At 52.9% G+C, this 16,360-nt stretch overlaps 1 protein-coding gene across 1 annotated transcript; it reads right to left on the bottom strand.

Moving 5' to 3' along the window:
• Positions 1-14,486: 14,486 nt before the first annotated feature.
• Positions 14,487-16,009, bottom strand: LOC122392747 (retinol dehydrogenase 12-like). Its single transcript, XM_043388001.1, has one exon. It carries the CDS (start codon positions 15,849-15,851, stop codon positions 14,958-14,960), a length of 894 nt encoding a protein of 297 aa, XP_043243936.1. The 5' UTR covers positions 15,852-16,009; the 3' UTR covers positions 14,487-14,957.
• Positions 16,010-16,360: the final 351 nt, after the last annotated feature.

Below are 16,360 nucleotides of genomic sequence, written 5' to 3'. Positions count from 1 at the left end.
TCGGCTGCCTACGAATACTGAACGGTGAGACAGTGAGACGGCTTCCTACATGATAGTTTCATCATGCCATGTAAAATGCCGGACGGCTCTCTTGAACACTGCTGTTAGCGCTTCACTATACATGTCTGCTCCAAAATGCCGGTAGTGTGGTTGCCTCTGATTGTGAATGACCGGCCACCCAGCTACCTCAAACTATTGGTGCTCGCAAAATGGCCGGTGCTATGCGCTGACCGGCTGCCTCTCGCGCGGGGCGACTCGGACATTCAACACAGTGGGCGTACCCAGCACCAAAAGCGGCAACATACTCCCCCGGTCCCTCTGACCCCTCCCCCCACCGTGTCCCAGCCAGCTCATCTTACATGTCACCCGACAGTCGACACCGAAATCTCATCAAAGTTGGCACACGCGCAACGCCCCATATCGAAAACGAAAACTGACGCCGAATGCTCCACTCTGCCGTCTGTTTTAATTGCGTTAGGCAACAGTTGCTGTTCAGATACATACATAGATTTCCGATAGCTCCTCGGTAGCTGTCTGGCGTTTTCGGTTGAATACGGCTAGCGCAGGGGTGTGAAGGTAGTGTTGGGACGGCGACTAAGGACGGTGGGTGGTGCCGTGTGTGGTCCGTCGCCCGTACCAAGTCTAGCCAGCGGAAAATTCGGGACCTTTCCGGCACGGCGTCGGCACACAGCTGGCGTCGGAGTCGACAGCATCGCTTTCCTGCCGGAAACTTCCTATCTACTTTATTGCGGTCGCCGAGAGGGGAGCGCGAAAGCTTTCCCGGGTACATAGAGCACAAGGTGGGGAGCCGACGCTCGGGGGGAGAGAATGGAAACTGAGGATCGGACACTGGGGGGGGGGGGGCACTGGGGGGGGGGGCTGGTGACAGACGAGCCAGAGAGGGGGAGGAACCGGCCGTAATGGCTGCGGCCGGATTTTGACCACAAGTCGTCTCGTTTGCCCAATAACACGGCGATAAACGGCCATAAACAGGGGACGCCGGACGAGGGATGGTCGACTGTAAACACGCTCGGCGTGTGTTACAGCTCAGGCCTGACGTAAATTATGCCGGCGCACAGCGACGCCCAACACAGTGTGTTATGGATAGCGGTTACGACATAATGACGCGACGTTTGGTAAACAGCTACGGCTGGTGGGGTGAAGGCCGACACTTTTCGCCGAAATTCTCACCAAATTTTCTCTGCGGCTAGCACGCTTGATTTCCTTAAAGAAACAAATTGATGATAGGACAATTAGGAAAAAACTTATAAGCGTGATAATGGAAAAATCAAGCATTACCGTGATGTCGAATCGCGATAGGCGGCCCAGAGGTGAGACGACGGAGACACTGAGCCAGCTGGGAGGCGGGGAGGGAGCGTGAAGGGAGGGGATCGGGGGGGGGGGGGGGATCAGATAACAAGGGGGTCAGATAACGAGGGCAGGGTGGAGAAGAGCAAATGGAACTGCGGTGCCCGGCGTAGTCGGGGGTAAACAGCGCAGTTTACGTCGAGCCGGGGCGCACGATGGACGCGCTGAGTATTTGCGGAGTTGTGTGATAACTGAAAAATCGACATTTAACTCCCCAATCTGTCGCCCCACAGTGAGAGGGTCCTTAAAACCATATTGACTTCTTTGCACGATGAAATGCAATAAGGGAGATAAACCAGGCTATTAGAAAAAAAGAGGGGAACCAGATAGAGACGAGAAGGAAAACAGAAAAATTTAAAAGGAGGAGGTTGAGATTGCATAATGGTCGACGGGATGGCGGAGGCGGCCGCTATTTTGCTTTCCCAGTCACGCTTTAGGCTGTCATTTTCACACAATGCCCGCGGGACGTGATCAAAATATCAAACGGGATTAAATGAATAATAATGCTGGTTCGCATGTCGCGAACGGGTGTGGAATATGAATGAGCAAAATATGTAACATATTTTGTAGTAGAGCATAGGTGAGAAGTTTTCCAGGATATAAATCGGTCAAGTTTTCTTAAAAGGTTGAATTGCACAGTAGGGAGTAAGCGGAATGGTGCAGCATGTCATGCGTGCATGGCTTTCGTTTTGTAGGCTTGGTAAATCCCGAGCCCTACCAATTCCTAATTTCAGAATCTCAACATGAGCCCTATAGCGCTACGTGGTAAGAATGGCTTTGGACGGTATCCTAAAATAAACCATTAGAGCCCCATCAATATATTTCGAGAAGTGACGCCCGCGCATGCGTGTTGCCAATGTTAGGCTTGCACCATGCGACGTATTTGAAGGAAGCGGGATGTTTGAAGACGTTACTCCAATCGTGAGTCGCTCAGATCAGCGTGGTTATATAGTATGTAGGTATAGGTACTGTATTACAATAAATAATCAGTGGCGCAGTGAATAGATGCAACAATAAATAGCCATAAATAGGTAACGTAATACCTATGACCAATTCGATATCTCAACAATGACGCGTTCATTTGCTATTCACTTCTTTGTCAATATGTCGTGCAATTCTTTTAGTCATGAACAACTGGGTGAAACGGAAAAAGCACCACGTAAATTTTGCTGGCGAATTTAATTCTCAAACACAACATATTGTGGGCATCATTGTCTGCGCCCGCTTCCTGCATGCCAAACGGGTATATCCATTTTGAATGCATCTCAATAAAATACAATAAATAACTCGTTAGCTTCTCACCTTTACCAGCCAAGGGTCGCATGTGCTAGATGTCCCATAGATGTCGCCACACACCATCCCTCCGAGCTGGACCCGACCCCGGTGCCGCAGTATTCCGGAGGCACACCAGATATCGCTACATAGATGTCGCGGCGGTCGCTGTGGAGCTCTGGTGAAGACAGGTGCGTCGATATTGACGCCAGAGAAACGGGACGGGCCATGGCAGCTACTGCTCCAAATTTTTCGTGTTTTCTCGCATGCGAGACTGCGCATGCAGTTTGCACCTGTGCTTGCGAGGGCTGTCATAAATTGTTATCGACCTGGCTCAGGCGGGTTCCTTTGTTGTCACTCGGTTCTCGTTACTCGAAAGGTGTCGAGAAAAAAACTGATGTGTGTAAAAAGGATCATTTTCTCAGGCATAAGGATCTGCCATGCTTGTTACTAGAAGGAACTCAAACTTGCGCGTATTTTAGACCAAATGCATGCTTAACTTTTTGGATAGCGTGTAGCAAAATGCTAATGAATGATGATGGTGTAATTGCGACAGTGATCCACATCCTCTGAAGTCGTGTTGGGTCATTAGAAGGTCATCAGCAGTTGCATGGACAATAACGTTAGATCAGAGACATTGAAGAACTATCCACACACAACGCATCTGTTCAACTGAGCAAGCGGATCGACTTACCTGCAGCATGACTTTTCGGTCAGGTCACAAGCTTGACCTTAGTTCAAAGTTTGGATTGACCTTTTCAGGTGAAGTTATAAAACCTTTTTCAATATCCCGTGTTTTGACACGAAAGATATCGCTGATAAATCTATGTCAGACCGAAGATTTTAGACGGGCTCAAAACTCAAAAGATAATGCCTAAGGTTTCCCATAGAACTAGAAGCATATATTCTTGAGGTTTGTGTCCTCCGAAGACGAAAACCAAACCTCCCATTAGTTACGCGCAAAGTGTCCACCACCCTGGTGCATGCTAAGCTGAAAGTCGGTTGCTTGTTCCATGGAAAATTGGTGGTTCCTGTGAGTTCTGTCCTCTTTCCCAACCTTCTGTTATCTGTATCTCTAACTACCGTAAAGTGAATACTTATTACAGGTTTATGATTTCGAGGAAACTTTCGTACCATTTGACCTCCAATAATCGCCGTAACTTTCATAAACGTTTATATCAATAAGTTCAAATAAAACATTTCAGCAAAACTTCAGAAGTTTAAGTGCTTCTTAAGGCCGCCGTCCACTGTGCGGAACGCGTGCGGTCCGTACGGAATTTAACACAGAACCCTATGGGCGCATCCGGTCCGTACGGAAATCGTGTGCGCTCCGTCCGGACCGCATCCGAACGGCAATCAGCTGTTGATTTTCCGTCAGCTCTCCGCATGCGTTTCGGATGCGGTTGCTACGGAGACGGAAGAGTGATGTCCGACGCGTTGAACTTTTCTGCGGAAAACGCATCCGGAACGTCCGGAACAGACGTGGTTTGGGGCCGTATCGGAGGCAAACATTGTGAATTGTACGAAGAATTGGAACTCGATCATCATGAAGTAAGTAAAAATTATTTCCTTAGAATGGCAAGAGTATTCGCTGCTGGTTACTTGCAATATTTTATTTGGTAATAAGTGATAGGAAACATTTATTAGCTCTCCGCATCCGGATCGCATCCGGACCGCATCCGGACCGGATGCGGCCAGCGTGCGGCGACATTCCGGACGGACTCCGGACGGAATTCCGTCGCAGTGGACGGCGGCCTTTAGAATTCAACCGACGAGAGGTCTCGATTCCTGCCTACTGCCCCCCCCCCCCCCACCGCCCGCCGTCGGCTCACCTGGGAGGGAGACGGAGTAACATCGAATCCAACTGCTCATAAACGGCGAAACTTTCAGTACCCTCGCATTGATCAATTTTACACGTTCCCTAAAAATCTCATGACCCTGACCCCAATGACCTTTGACCTGTGACCTCTTTTCCGTGACCATGTTTGACCGAAATCGCGATTCGGCGTATGTCGGCTCACATTAGCCGCGCGTTTGCAAGCTTTTCGTGGTTTCAAACGTTCAAACATTTGATTTGATGTTGCTCCCATACATTAGGGTGGGTGTCAAGGTCACCTGAAGGTCAGGTCAGGTCATTGACCTTTGGTGACCTCGGGTGACCTCGGTTCACTTTTTCGAGTTTTATATGTTTCTAGGCTAGTTTTTGGAGCTGAATTCGAATTTCGCAACCATTTGAACATTTACGAAGTAGTTTTGGTGCCTTCGTAACATGTTACGAAGCTGCCAGAGGCGGTTGACACGTATTACGAATACCCGTCACAACCCCTACCGGTTGACCTGACCTGACCTGACCCGACCTGGTCTAAATGCTTAAAAACATCATCTCTGATCAAAACTAACACGCTATTTGTGATCAGCACCCCGGAAAACCTCATAGCAGCCACACTTTACGACTTTCTAACAGGTCCCGATTTTCCCGGTTTTCGGGTCATTGACCTGACCTGGAAGGTCACCCGATGACCTAGGACCTTAAAATTGGGTATCATCGGCTTCGTCTCGTGACGGGCAACACGCTCTTTTTTTCCGCGAAGCTCTAGCTCGATCAGGAGCCAAACGCGAGGGGGGGTCGTACCACCCCCCCCCCCCCTTGTGCCGTCGAAGGACGCAAAATGGCCTGTGCCGGCGAGGGTAAAAGGGACCCTCCCACCTTCAAAAAAGTTTATGAATTGGCATGAAAGTGATGTCGCTCGGTTCAGAAAGAGCGAAAACGAATATCTAACCAAGTTTCACCGAAAAATATTCACCGGTCTTCAAGATATTAGACTTTTACTTTTGTTTACTTTTTGGGATCTCCGCTGTTCCTAGCGACTTTATTTGGAAGCAATAGTTTGGTAGCTGAAAGTGCGGTACTTGTTGCGCTCAAAGCAGCATATGCCACCGCGTGCTACAAAACGTTTTAGTCAAACATTTAAAAATCGTCAGATATCTGCGCTGACGTCACACATTCATAGGGGTATTCCTATGCATTAGCCCCTCTGAATCAAAATGCTGCAATTTTGAAATTCAATATTTCCGATTTAACCCTCGCCGGCCGAGGGGGGGCGGGTGCCGCCCCCCCCCCCATAGGTTTTTTTCACGATAGCTCCGAACACGCTGGCGATAGAGAGCTGAAACTTGGCATACCTGACCTTTGATCCAAGCCGCATCTTTTGACACCAACCGCATTTTTGGGTCAGGTCAGGTCACTGACCTATGACGTCATAAGTGAACCTCTGCATGGTCTTCAGATGTCGCAACTTCGCAACGCCCTCACTGCCAGAGGAGATGTCACAGGGAAATGAAACTTGCAGGATCTAGTATCCATTATGGGTCTCACAACTTGTATATCTCGGATTTTTCCTAAAGGTCATATGAGGTCAGGTCATTTTCGTGACCTCACCATTATAAGTCAATGGGGAAAAATTCAAACTGCTATTCTGGCGCCGGAAACGATCTCCAACTATCTCAAGCACACAGAATCGTGATTTGATGCACTCCTTGCAAGGTTAGATGCGTCACTTTTGCAATGTTGACCTTCCGTGACGTCATTTATGACGTCATCAAGGTCATATTAGTTTTTCGTCAATAACTCCCGATCAAATTGAGCTAGCGAGTCGGGAAAGCCACCAATGGACTCAGGAAGACCTGCCGAATCGAATGATATGCGACATGACCTCTTTCGACCAGCTTCGTGACCTGGGGGTGCTGACCTGACCTTGACCTGAGGTCAACACCCTAAGTTGACCTGACCCGAACAAAAAGTATATCATTCGACGCGCCTGAGCAAGGCGAGCACGATGCTGCCAAAATCGCGGCTCTGCGGCCGTTTTTTGCGAAGTTATTCACCAAAAACTGAACCGTACCCTGGGGCACTTGACCTGACCTCAGAGGTCACCGGTTGACCTAGGACCTTAAAATCGGGTACCAATCTCTGCGTCTCGTAACGGCGCACACGCTCGTTTTTTCCGCGACGCGCTAGCTCCACCAGGGGCGAAACGGCGAGGGGGGGGTCGTACCCGCCCCCCCCCCCCCCCCTCGGCCGGCGCGTATGTAGAAAACCAATAGGTCCGGCGAGGGTTAAGGCATTTCTCGATGTTGTGAGTGCCGAAACCGGTAATTGTGAGCCAGGGACCCCATTTTGGCTATCTCAACTCAAATCTAATGTTAAGGTGGGAGGGTCCCTTTAAAGGGACACTCCCACCTTAACATTAGTTTTGAGTTGAGATAGCCAAATTGGTGGCCATGGCCTGCAAATACCGGTTTGGGCACTCACAACATCGACAAATGCTTTAATTCGGAGATATGGAATTTCAAACTTGCAGTTTTCGGATTCTAAGGGGCTAGTGCATTGGTATGCCCCCTTAGAATTTGTGACGTCAGCGGAGCCCTAACGATTTTTAAATCTTTTACTAAAACGTTTGGTAGCACGCGGTGGTATATGCTGCTTTGCGCGCAACAAATGCCGCACTTTCAAATAAAGTCGCTAGGAACAGCGGAGATCCCAAAAAGTAAACAAAAGTAAAAGTCTAATATCTTGAAAACCGGTGAATATTTTTCGATGAAATTTGGTAGATATTCGTTTTCGCTCTTTCTGAACCGAGCGACATCACTTTCGTGCCAATTCATTAACTTTTTTTGAAGGTGGGAGGGTCCCTTTAAAGGGACACTCCCACCTTAACATTAGTTTTGAGTTGAGACAGCCAAATTGGTGGCCATGGCCTGCAAATACCGGTTTGGGCACTCACAACATCGACAAATGCTTTAATTCGGAGATATGGAATTTCAAACTTGCAGTTTTCGGATTCTAAGGGGCTAGTGCATTGGTATGCCCCCTTAGAATTTGTGACGTCAGCGGAGATCTAACGATTTTTAAATATTTTACTAAAACGTTTGGTAGCACGCGGTGGTATATGCTGCTTTGCGCGCAACAAATGCCGCACTTTCAAATAAAGTCGCTAGGAACAGCGGAGATCCCAAAAAGTAAACAAAAGTAAAAGTCTAATATCTTGAAAACCGGTGAATATTTTTCGATGAAATTTGGTAGATATTCGTTTTCGCTCTTTCTGAACCGAGCGACATCACTTTCGTGCCAATTCATTAACTTTTTTGAAGGTGGGAGGGTCCCTTTAAAGTCACTGTATAATGGTGATGTGATCTTTGCGCTATGCGTCCGTATTTACCTCACTGACTGATTTCCTGGCTATAGGTATACTATCGGCTAGCCGGGATGACAATTAAGAAAGCTTTAACAAGCGGTGGGTGGCGCGGTTGGTCGGGTCTATTCTCATCCATTGTTTGTCGCTGCTCGGTCCGTCCCGTCCGCGGTCGGTCGCTCCATCAGCGCGTGTTGTTCTTTCCGACGCCACCGACGCTGAGTCGGACGAGACGGAACGTCGGAGCGGCCCCGCACCGTCGTCGTTATCGTCGGAGACTGCGAGAGTGACCTGACACCGGAGCCGACACCGGAGCTTCGCTGACACACCGTGTCACTCCCAGGATCCGAGTAGGGCGTTGGGAATGAGAGCAGTCAACAAGGGGACTGATTGCAGACTGCAGACTGCAGTTAATGATCGCGACAGTTTAAGCATTCTGGTTTAGATAGATTAACGTAGAGCGCTGTTGTTTATAGCGCATAATTGTGTCGTGAATTGACCATTCTGCAAATGTAAGGAATGCTGTGAGCATGGGCGCTAGCGTCATGCGAAGGATATTCAATTTGTGATGCCCGTTAAAAGTGAAGTGTGTTGATTATTCTGCAGTGGCAGTGCGGGAAGTATGTAAAATGTTGATGCCACGAGTATTATTAGGTAGGAAATGGTGCAGGGCGCCGGGCTCCCTGTCTGTTCCACAGCCCAATTCACTCTTCCCTGTCGCTCTCCACCGGTCCCCTCCTCTCCTTCCTGTCGCTCTCCCCCAGTCCCCTCCTCTCCTCCCTGTCGCTCTCCCCCATGTCTCTCCTCTTGCCCGTTTCCGCCGCGTCCGCCGCCGCCATTAGCCAGTGTGCAATGGCCTCTGGAGATTGCACACTGCAACGGCTCTCATGGCATACTGCAATGGAGACGGCGGCGGCCCTTGCGCCAGAAAATTGAGCCAGCCTCACCTGAGCCCAGATAGTTAACCGGCTCCGGTCGGGTAGAATGTCGTAGTCTGCAGCGCGGGTCAGGCCTTGGGAGTGGGCAGTGCACTGCAAGGGAGTCGGGAGCAGCGGCAGTGGAAGCGGCGGACGTTTTGATAAGGGGTCATGTGCGGCAGTGGAGGTCATGTCACGGTTACATGCACAATGTTCAACATCAAAATCATGTGTAAAGTGAGAAGTCGTGTTTCATATGGCTTATTTATTATCCTGAAATTTGATGAATGTGCTCGATTACATTTTAGTTAGGCATAGCATATCGCATTGCTTCTGATATTCTTGTTTAAACTAAACATCCTAATTTTCTCATGCTCACAGATGTATGGAAGCCCAAGGAATCCAACGGACCAAAAGCATCTCCTTACATTTACATAGGTACTTCCCATTCGACGCGGATGTCGTTCCATTGTGTTGATAATGCTGAAAGAATAGTGCAAACTTTAGAACACTTGGCGGTAAATATTGAAGTTTGCACACGGCGTGACATCAACAAGCCACATAGCAACTGCTGAGTAAGCTGGCAACGCTTCTCCGATGGGCTGGTAACTAAACTCGATTGTTCATAGGCAGCGTTCCAATGGTATGTCGTTGGCCACAGCTCTCCCCGGGTTCTCCATCTCCACCAAGTGCAAGCCGTATGCATCCTACGCAGTAACCGAAGGTTTGTTGTCAATACTTAAAACATGTAACTGTATCGGTCTGGCCCGGACCCGGGCTGGGTGGACGGGGCTGGGGTCGGACTCGGCCGACGCGGGCCCATGTGCCGGCCATGTGTCTCCCCGGCGGCGACAAGCGGTGGACGGGAGCCGCGGGCCGCGGCAGTGTGAGGTCGGCGATAGCCCGTGGTGGGTGAGCGACCGTGTGGAAATACATACAGAAACTACAAGCTATTTCGGCATTGCGAAAAATGGCCAACAAGACCGGCAGTGGGACTGTAGACGTGAAAGGAGTGGACTCGAGTGGACAGACCGTGGTGGTGGCGCCCAGTGTCGCATTCGACGCGCGTGTGATCGCCGAATTCGATGGGACCGGCGATGTGGTCGAATGGCTGGGCAGAGCGGAGCTGCTCTGCCAGCACCGCGGAGTGGATGCAGCAGCGATCATCCCACTCCGGTTGACCGGCGGAGCCTTCGCCGTGTGGGCGCAGCTGCCGGACGAAAGCCGTGGCAGTTTGGCGGCCATACGCGCAGGCCTGTACCAGGCTTTTGCGCTTGATCAGCATGCAGCATACGAGGCCTTCACCACCCGAAGACTCCGCAGTGGAGAGTCAGCCGATGTGTTTCTGGCGGACCTTCAGCGGCTGGCACAGCTGTTTGGTGGCGTACCGGAGCGTGCGCTGACCTGCGCTTTTGTAGCAGGTCTGCCCGAGTCTGTTCGGCAGATGGTGCGGGCTGGGTCTAGAGCGGAAGGGCTCGACCTTGCCAGTGTGCTGGCGCGCGCCAGAGCTGTGCTCAGCGACGAGCGCGTGGCGGCGGCGGCGGCGGCGGCGGCGGCGGCGGCGGCCGGGCCGGCACCCCTCGCCCCCGCCCTCTCCCGTCAGCGGCTGTCAGCGCAGGAGGGACCGTCGCGCCGGGCCAGCCGGCCGCGGCGCTGCTGGGCATGCGGTGATATAGGCCATATGTCCTTCTCATGCCCCCGCCGAGCTGCGGGAAACGACGGAGGAGAGGACGAGTCAGCGCCGGCGTCCTCTCGCGTGCAGCACTGAGCGGCGCTCTGCCAGTCGTGCAACTGCGAGTCAACGGGCGAGACTGTCGAGCGCTAATCGACACCGGCTGCACCGATAACATCATTTATGCACCGTTCTGCGAACAATGGCAGCGCGGACCTGTCTCGGTGACGACGATGAGCGGTGACGAGTTTCAGTGCACTGGCTCGGGCAGTGCTGACGTGGTGACTGTGACCGGGCAGCGGGCCCGAGTGAGTGTGCTGGTGGTGAGCGAGCGGCCCCTGGGAGTGGAACTAATTATCGGCATGTCTGGCATCTCTAGCCTGGGGGGTGTCAGTGTGCAGTCACCGTCTCAAGTCCGCTTCTGTGGAGCCGCTGCCCGTGCACCACTCGAAGTTGACGCGCCGGACTTTAGTGTGCGGTTCGACTCGGCAGAGCGAAAGTGGACTGTGGCTTGGAAGTGGGCGGACAACTCTGGCCCTGAGTGCCTGGAAAACTCTGTGCCCCAGTACTCCGTGCCACGGTCCGCCCGCTACGAATTTGACACGGAGCTGGACACATGGATCAGCAACGGCTGGCTGCTGCCATACGACGAGCAGCGGCTCGGCCCACCGCGAGGGCTCGTACCGCTGATGGCTGTACAACAGAAGAATAAGGAGAAAGTGAGGCCGGTGCTGGACTATCGGGAGTTAAACAGCCACCTAAACGCCCACACCGCTGAAGCAGATGTCTGCGCCGATCAGCTGAGGAAGTGGCGGCGTCACGGCAGAAACGTGGCGGTCGTTGACCTCAAAAAGGCGTACCTTCAGATCCATCTCGACGAAAGTCTATGGCCGTATCAAACGGTTGAGATTCGTGGCCAGCGCTTCTATCTGGGGAGGCTAGGATTTGGACTCAGCCTAGGGCCGCTAGTCATGAAGGCGGTCGTCAGTGCTGTGCTGGCACAGGACCCTGAAATCCAGCGTGCAGTGCTCTCATATGTGGATGACTTGCTGGTAGATGAGGACATTGCGAGCGCGGAGCGGGTTGTCAGTCATTTCGCCAGGTATGGACTCGAGTGCAAGGCCCCTGAGCGTGTGTCTGATGGTGCGCGGCTGCTCGGACTGCGAGTTCGCCCACTGCGTGACGAGCTGCACTGGGAGCGAGACAACCCTGTCGGCCCCCCGCCCAGCCCGCTGACCCGCCGCAGCGTGTTTGCTTGGTGCGGTCGCCTGGTGGCCCACCTCCCGGTCTGTGGGTGGCTGCGTCCCGCTACAGCCTGGCTCAAACGCCGTGCTAATGCTGTGACACGCGGCTGGGACGACATGACAGCGGACCGTACGCTGCAGGCGCAGGTCGATCATGTGGCTGAACGGGTGAACAGTGACGATCCGGCGCACGGCGTGTGGTGTGTCTCAGGTGACGCGGCCGTGGTGTGGACGGATGCCAGCTCGCTGGCCGCAGGCGTTGTTTTGGAGACCGCAGACGGTGGCCCTGTGGAGGATGCCTGCTGGCTGAGGCGTGAAGCTGCTGCTTCTACCCACATAAACATGGCTGAACTGGATGCTGCTGTGAAGGGTATCAACCTAGCCATCGCATGGGGGATGAGAACTGTTGAACTGCGAACTGACTCTGCCACAGTCCATCGATGGATTGACGACGCTCTGAGTGGGCGAGCTCGGCTCCGCACTAAGGCACACGGCGAGATGTTAATCCGGCGGCGTGTCGACCTTATTCGCCAGCTGGTGGAAGAAATGGGTCTCGTGCTGACAGTGACCCTGGTCAGGTCAGACGAAAATCGCGCAGACGCCCTGACACGGGTTCCGAAAGAGTGGCTGAGGCATGACGCATCAGGGCCCGCGGCAGTCGGCACGGCGGTGGCCGCCGACACGGGAGCGGCAGCCGGCACGGCGGTGGCCGCCGACACGGGAGCGGCAGTCGGCACGGCGGTGGCCGCCGACACGGGAGCGGCAGTCGGCACGGCGGTGGCCGCCGACACGGAAGCGGCAGTCGGCACGGCTGTGGCCGCCGACACGGGTGCGACCGCGGTGGTCGGCGCGGCGGTGGCCGCCGGCACAGAAGCGGCGGTGGCGACCGGGGCAACAGTGGACGCCTCTATTGCTCAGCTGCACGAGCGCGCCGGTCACCCAGGGATTCGCCGCACCTGGTATTTCGCCCGCCGTGACATCGCTCCTACCATTACTCGGTCTCAGGTGCGTGCTGTTGTGCATCACTGTGATGTCTGCCGCTCAATCGATCCGGCACCGGTCACCTGGCGTCACGGATCGCTGGAGGTACCGGAGACGTGGCAACGGCTGGCCATCGACGTCACCCACTACCAGCATCAGTCGTACCTGACAGTGATCGATTGCGGTCCGTCTCGTTTCGGTTTGTGGCGGCAGTTGCGTCGGCCGGACGCGGAAAATGTTGTGTCGCATCTGGAAGCGATATTATGCGAACGTGGAGCGCCATGCGAGATTCTATGTGATAATGACACTGTGTTTCGTGGACGACATTTTGCGGCGTTCGCGGCGAAATGGGGCGTGGTTTTGCGGTTCCGAGCAGCATACGAGCCGGGCGGTAACGGTATTGTTGAACGGCATCACCGGACAGTTAAGGTTATTGCCGCTCGAAAGCAATGCTCAATCCCAGAGGCCGTGCATCTTTACAATGTGTCGCCCCGCGACAGCGACAGCGCCAGTGATGCCCCCGTCGGTCGGATTTATCGCTACACAGTGCGCGACTGTGTCGGGTCAGCTGGTCGCCAGCTGCCGGTCGGTGACAGTGACGGTCAAGGGCGCAGCCAGGGAACGGACGGCCGTGGGAATGGCCGCGAGGGATCGGACGGCTCGGAGCCGGCGGCGCCGCGCGGGACGGGCGAGTTCGCCCCTGGTGACGCTGTGTGGGTCAGGCGCCGTGGCACGCGATGCACGGACGTGTCTGAACCTGGTGTCGTGTCCTCAGTAGTTTCTCCACAGGTAGTAGTAGTTGATGGCACCCCTCATCATGTTAGAAACCTGCGACACCGCACCGTCAACGTGAGCGATAACTGTTTGGTTGACGACACAGAGGGTGCCGAAAATGAGCTGCCACTTTTCGTATCCGCGCAGCCACATAATGCTGATTCTAGTCCTGGCCCCGTAGTGAGTGTCATGTCTGATGTCACGCCTCGCACTGAATGCACTCGTGCTAATGATGCTTCCAATGACGATGGACCAGGAGTCGTTGCACCACGAACCCTGCGGCGCACCGAGCGGGAGAGTCGCCCGGCACAGCGCTATGGAACACCGGTGTATTATTAGGTACTCGCCTTGTTATGTTGTGTCATGTTATGTGCATTTTTGTGTTGATTATGGATTTGTGATCTTGTAGATCAGGGGGGTGTGTAACTGTATCGGTCTGGCCCGGACCCGGGCTGGGTGGACGGGGCTGGGGTCGGACTCGGCCGACGCGGGCCCATGTGCCGGCCATGTGTCTCCCCGGCGGCGACAAGCGGTGGACGGGAGCCGCGGGCCGCGGCAGTGTGAGGTCGGCGATAGCCCGTGGTGGGTGAGCGACCGTGTGGAAATACATACAGAAACTACAAAACATATTCGTTAGAATTGTGTTTTTCTATTGAAAAACAAATCTGAGTTCCTATTGATGACAACGATGATTTAGCGGCTAAGCTTCAGTAACGGTGTCCTGATTTCTTTCCTGTGTCATGGTATGCGCATTGTGTGTGTCATGTGTGTGTTAGCTATTTTGTATAATGTTTGTTATAGTTACTCTATACGACTGAAGCAGCATTTTGATGTCTGTGCGCTAGCTCCCGCTTACCTATTTAATTTGAGTTTTTTTTTTAGGAAACGGAATGACAATATCGAAGATGACGATTATGCCACATTTGCTCTTTGGATGAATTCTGATGCTTGGGTAGTCATTGTCATCGTTAACTTTTCATACTTTCCCTCAATCGCATGTTCGCTTTTTGAGTCGAACGAAAATTTGATCTTCGTAGGGTCATAATCTCTTGACAGTGGATAAGGAATCGAACAATCGTTTTATTCGCTTTATATGGTAATAAATTGCAATAACAAATCGCAATTTTAACAGAAAAGTAATGTCTCCATTATTATACCTAAATGTTTCGATGAAAAAAAAAACTATATTCTCCCGACTCCCAGAGCTTTGTTGGGTTTCATTCAACTCCTAATCAACGATAAGGTACCTGTATCTTGTAACTAAGTTCAAATATTTATGTTGTCCTTGCCAATTAAATGACATGTCAATTTTCTGCTACCACAAAAATATTAGAAGGCCTACACATCAGAACTACTGATACCAACGCACTGACAAATGACATGGTAGGTACATATAATGAATGCAATGTGCATACCAATCACAATCATAGGTTTGCTGCTCTCGAGTCACTAACCCTGATGCTATAGTTTCAGGCTTCCGCGGAGTGAGCGGACCCATGAAAATGCCACTATTTTTTTTAGTTATGTGTCCCCATATTCACTGACTCGTCAGTCCCACCAGCTTTTCACTGATTTCCCACAATCTGGCAGCGTCGGCGTCCTTCCTCGCTGCTGGAGCCACCTCCTTCGCCTTGCAGTCGACGTAGTATTTTCCGCTCTCCGTTGCCACCTTTGGTGACATCGCGCAGAACAGAGAAGTCTCGGCACCGGAGGCAGCGCTCTTAAAGAACGGCTTCAGGAAGACGAGGAAGCAGCGCTGCCAGGCGGGAGCGTTGGCCCAGATTGGCGTGCGCACCACCCCGGGGTGAACGGCGTAGACGGTCACCCCAGTGCCATGCAAGCGACGAGACAGCTCGCGGGCGAATAGGACATTTGCTAGCTTGCTCTGCGAGTATGCTTTCCAGAGCTCATAGCCACGAGTAAGCTGGAGATCGTCGAATAATATTTGACCGCGCTCATGAGCAACAGAAGACAATACGATCACGCGCGCTGGCGCCGATGCCTTCAGCTTGTCTAGCAGCAGCATCGTCAGCAGGAAGTGTCCCAAGTGGTTGACCCCAAACGTGGTCTCGAAGCCGTCCTGCGTCTCGCTCCTCTCGGCCAGTATTAGGCAGGCGTTGTTGATCAGCAGGTCGAGGCGCGCCTCCTCTCTGTTGATCCTTTCTGCGAAGGCGCGCACGGACGCCAGCGAGGCGAGGTCGAGCTGCATCACGTGCAGCGATCCGGCGGGCGGCGCGGCGCCGGCCGCCTGGCGCTCCAGCTGCGCGCGCGCCGCCTCGCCGCGGCTGACGGAGCGCACGGCGAGCAGCACGCGCGCGCCGCGCTCGTACAGGCCGCGCGCCGTCTCCAGGCCGATGCCGGCGTTGGCGCCGGTGACGATGGCCGTCTGTCCGTCGAGTCGGACGTCGGAGGGCACTCGGTGACCGCCCATGATGAGCCGAGGGGCGACAGGGTTCGCGGGACTCAACACTGGTCTTGAGACACGTGTGAGATGCCACTGAGATTCAGCACCCTTGAAAAATGAAAATGTTCGTCACTTTGTCACGGAGAACGTTTCAGATGAAGCGTCAGGAACTAAGTGTATCGCAAATGATGGCTCATGTGGCTTCATGACTGAACAAACGAACTTTGAACGGCGCAGCTGATAACCAGCTATCTTTAAAATCGATGAAGCGCTGGTCTTTCCATTGTCCGTATCTTATCTGTTTACTGACATCGATGACTTTGTGTCATGGCGATACAACTATATAAATACCTTGCCCAGAAACATCAGCTATTTAGTTAATTAAAAAGCTAACACAGAAAAGCAGATAAACACAAAACATCGAACTTGCATTACGTCCAAAAACTCTCGAGTCACCGTGACCTTGCAAGATAGCTCCGCTATCTACCAAGTACCATACCACGCGCAGATATCGGATATAGTGTGTAGGTACTAGG

This window comes from Amphibalanus amphitrite, unplaced genomic scaffold (assembly GCF_019059575.1).
Source record: "Amphibalanus amphitrite isolate SeventyFive unplaced genomic scaffold, NRLGWU_Aamphi_draft 000024F_arrow, whole genome shotgun sequence".
Lineage (NCBI taxonomy): Eukaryota > Metazoa > Arthropoda > Thecostraca > Balanomorpha > Balanidae > Amphibalanus > Amphibalanus amphitrite.
Note: the sequence above shows the minus strand (reverse complement) of the source record. Positions and strands in the feature narration are given on the sequence as shown.